At 35.6% G+C, this 2,124-nt stretch overlaps 1 protein-coding gene across 1 annotated transcript in view; it reads left to right on the top strand.

The window, feature by feature from the left end:
- pam (peptidylglycine alpha-amidating monooxygenase) overlaps nt 1-2,124 on the top strand; it is a gene marked incomplete at its 5' end in the record, with an annotated part of 46,472 nt that overhangs the window by 34,742 nt on the left and 9,606 nt on the right. Inside the window, 3 exon segments of the mRNA XM_014015109.1 lie at nt 418-628; nt 999-1,196; nt 1,436-1,551. Of these exon segments, the coding sequence (XP_013870563.1) occupies nt 418-628; nt 999-1,196; nt 1,436-1,551 (525 nt within the window).

Raw genomic sequence — 2,124 nt, 5'->3', positions numbered from 1 at the left:
ATGAAATTGGAGGTAGTTTGAGGATTAAAATTTTATGCTTTTTAAGCTCAACAAGGGGGGATCGTATTATACATGAATAAATACTGTAATTGTGTTCTTGGTGTTCTGTCATCTCCGTGTAAATTAAAAGCAATTTTCGTAGCTTGAATGTAATTTTTGAGTGAGGATCTGTTTTTATTTTATTTATTTTTTGTTGGCTTGTTTATTTTCCTTTTGTGTTTAATTATTGGGATTGTTTGTGTTATTTGATTCTTGTGTCAATCCTGTCACCAGTTTTTTTCTCGAAACACAGTTTGTTTTTTTTTGTTTTTTTTTTTTTTTGCTTTTTGAGAAATTGTCCTCTGGAAATTGGGGGGTATAGATTTGAAAACATACCTGAAGACTCCTTCGTCTGTTCCCAAATTTGTTTTTCCTCAGGTGTTAAAAGTTAGCGGTGACGGCAGAGACGGAGTCCTGCTGAAACTGGGAGAGGCTTTCACACCTGGAAGTGACGTCAACCACTTCTGCCAACCTACTGATGTTGCTGTTGACACCGAAACCGGGAACATCTTTGTGTCTGATGGCTACTGCAATGCAAGAATATTGAAGTTTTCTGCTAATGGCAGATATCTGTCTCAGTGGGGTGCAGGTATCTAACACAATTTACATACCAACAAACCAATAATGTCTTAAAAAGCCTCAGTTTAATGTATTTCAACAGACGTTTGACCCTGTCAAATTACAGGTTTTAAATCAGGCATGAATTGGACATTTTGACGTAGTCTTCTGCATAAAACGTATAAATAATTAATGTCTGTAACATTTACAGACTGTAAACATTTACTATCTTCTGAATTTAATGGTATTTGGTAAATACTGAAATTTTAACAATGCCTGAGCTTTTTGAAGAAGAAAAGAAAGACAGAAGGAAAGAAAACAGTATCAGTAAACATATTACTATTGTTAACAAGACCAAACTGGCAGAATTAATTTATGTTGCTTTGTTTTCCTGAATAAAGGCTCATCAGACAGACGTACACCATTTCAGATCCCCCACAGCCTGGTGTTCTTTCCTGACAAAAAGGAAGTTTGTGTGGCCGACAGGGAGAATGGACGCATCCAGTGCTTCTTAGCTGAAACTGGGGAGTTTGTTAAGGAAATAAAAAAAGACGAGTTTGGAGGAAAGGTGTTTGCCATTGCCTCCACTCCTGCTGACGGTGAGTTTGTCCAGTTTCAGACATCCCAGCTCCCTTCTTCTCTACAATACACTTAGGTCAGTGTATGCACAACCTTTTCGTAATACAGTTCTACAGATAGCTTGATCCGTACCAGAGGGTTAAATTAATTAATATTGGTGTTGTAGCTTTTATTATAGTTTTGATATTGTCTAAATATAAATGCTACACATGTACTTAAAAACATCTGTTTCTGTGTGTCCTCTGCTGTGCGTACACAGATGATTTGATTTACGCAGTAAACGGGGAATCACTGTATCGCTCAACTCCACTCAAAGGTTTTGTGATCAGTTATTCAAGCAAAAGAATTTTGGATACCTTCAGCCCAAACAAGAAGGTAAACAACACTTCAATTAACACTGTTCTACCTTCAAACTTACATAAAAACAGCTCTAAATGCTGCTTGCCTGAGCATGAACTCACTGAGAATTGAACTTAGATTCACCTAAGCAGAATCCTAAAACAAGTTTTAGGATTAAACACTGAATATTTTGTTGGCAGACCAAAGCACTGGTGTAGGATTTGTGCCATCAACAGATTAAAAAGCAAACTCTATCTTTATTATGAATTAATATTTAAATAACTTCAAAAGTTATAAATTTATTCTACACGGTGAGTCATAAGTCACAGGGCACCCTTTTATTTCAGAAAGAAAAGAGAAAAATGATTTATTTAAATACCCCAGCAAGTAATGGTGAGGGGTATGTCCGGAACAAGGCCGGCTTCATACGTATACATATATATATACATTTCTCAAAAAAAAAAGTTTTGTCAATTTAAATTTAACTGAATGTTAAATGTTTTGGGGGGTTTTTTCTTCATTTTTTCATTTGACCTTTATTTATACAGGTAGTCTAATTGAGACCTAGAATCTCATTTCCAAGAGAGACCTGAGAGACAAGAATTACAA

The sequence above is a fragment of the Austrofundulus limnaeus genome, unplaced genomic scaffold, assembly GCF_001266775.1.
Source record: "Austrofundulus limnaeus strain Quisiro unplaced genomic scaffold, Austrofundulus_limnaeus-1.0 Scaffold123, whole genome shotgun sequence".
Classification (NCBI taxonomy): Eukaryota; Metazoa; Chordata; class Actinopteri; order Cyprinodontiformes; family Rivulidae; genus Austrofundulus; species Austrofundulus limnaeus.
This window is presented reverse-complemented; position numbering and strand designations above follow the sequence as displayed.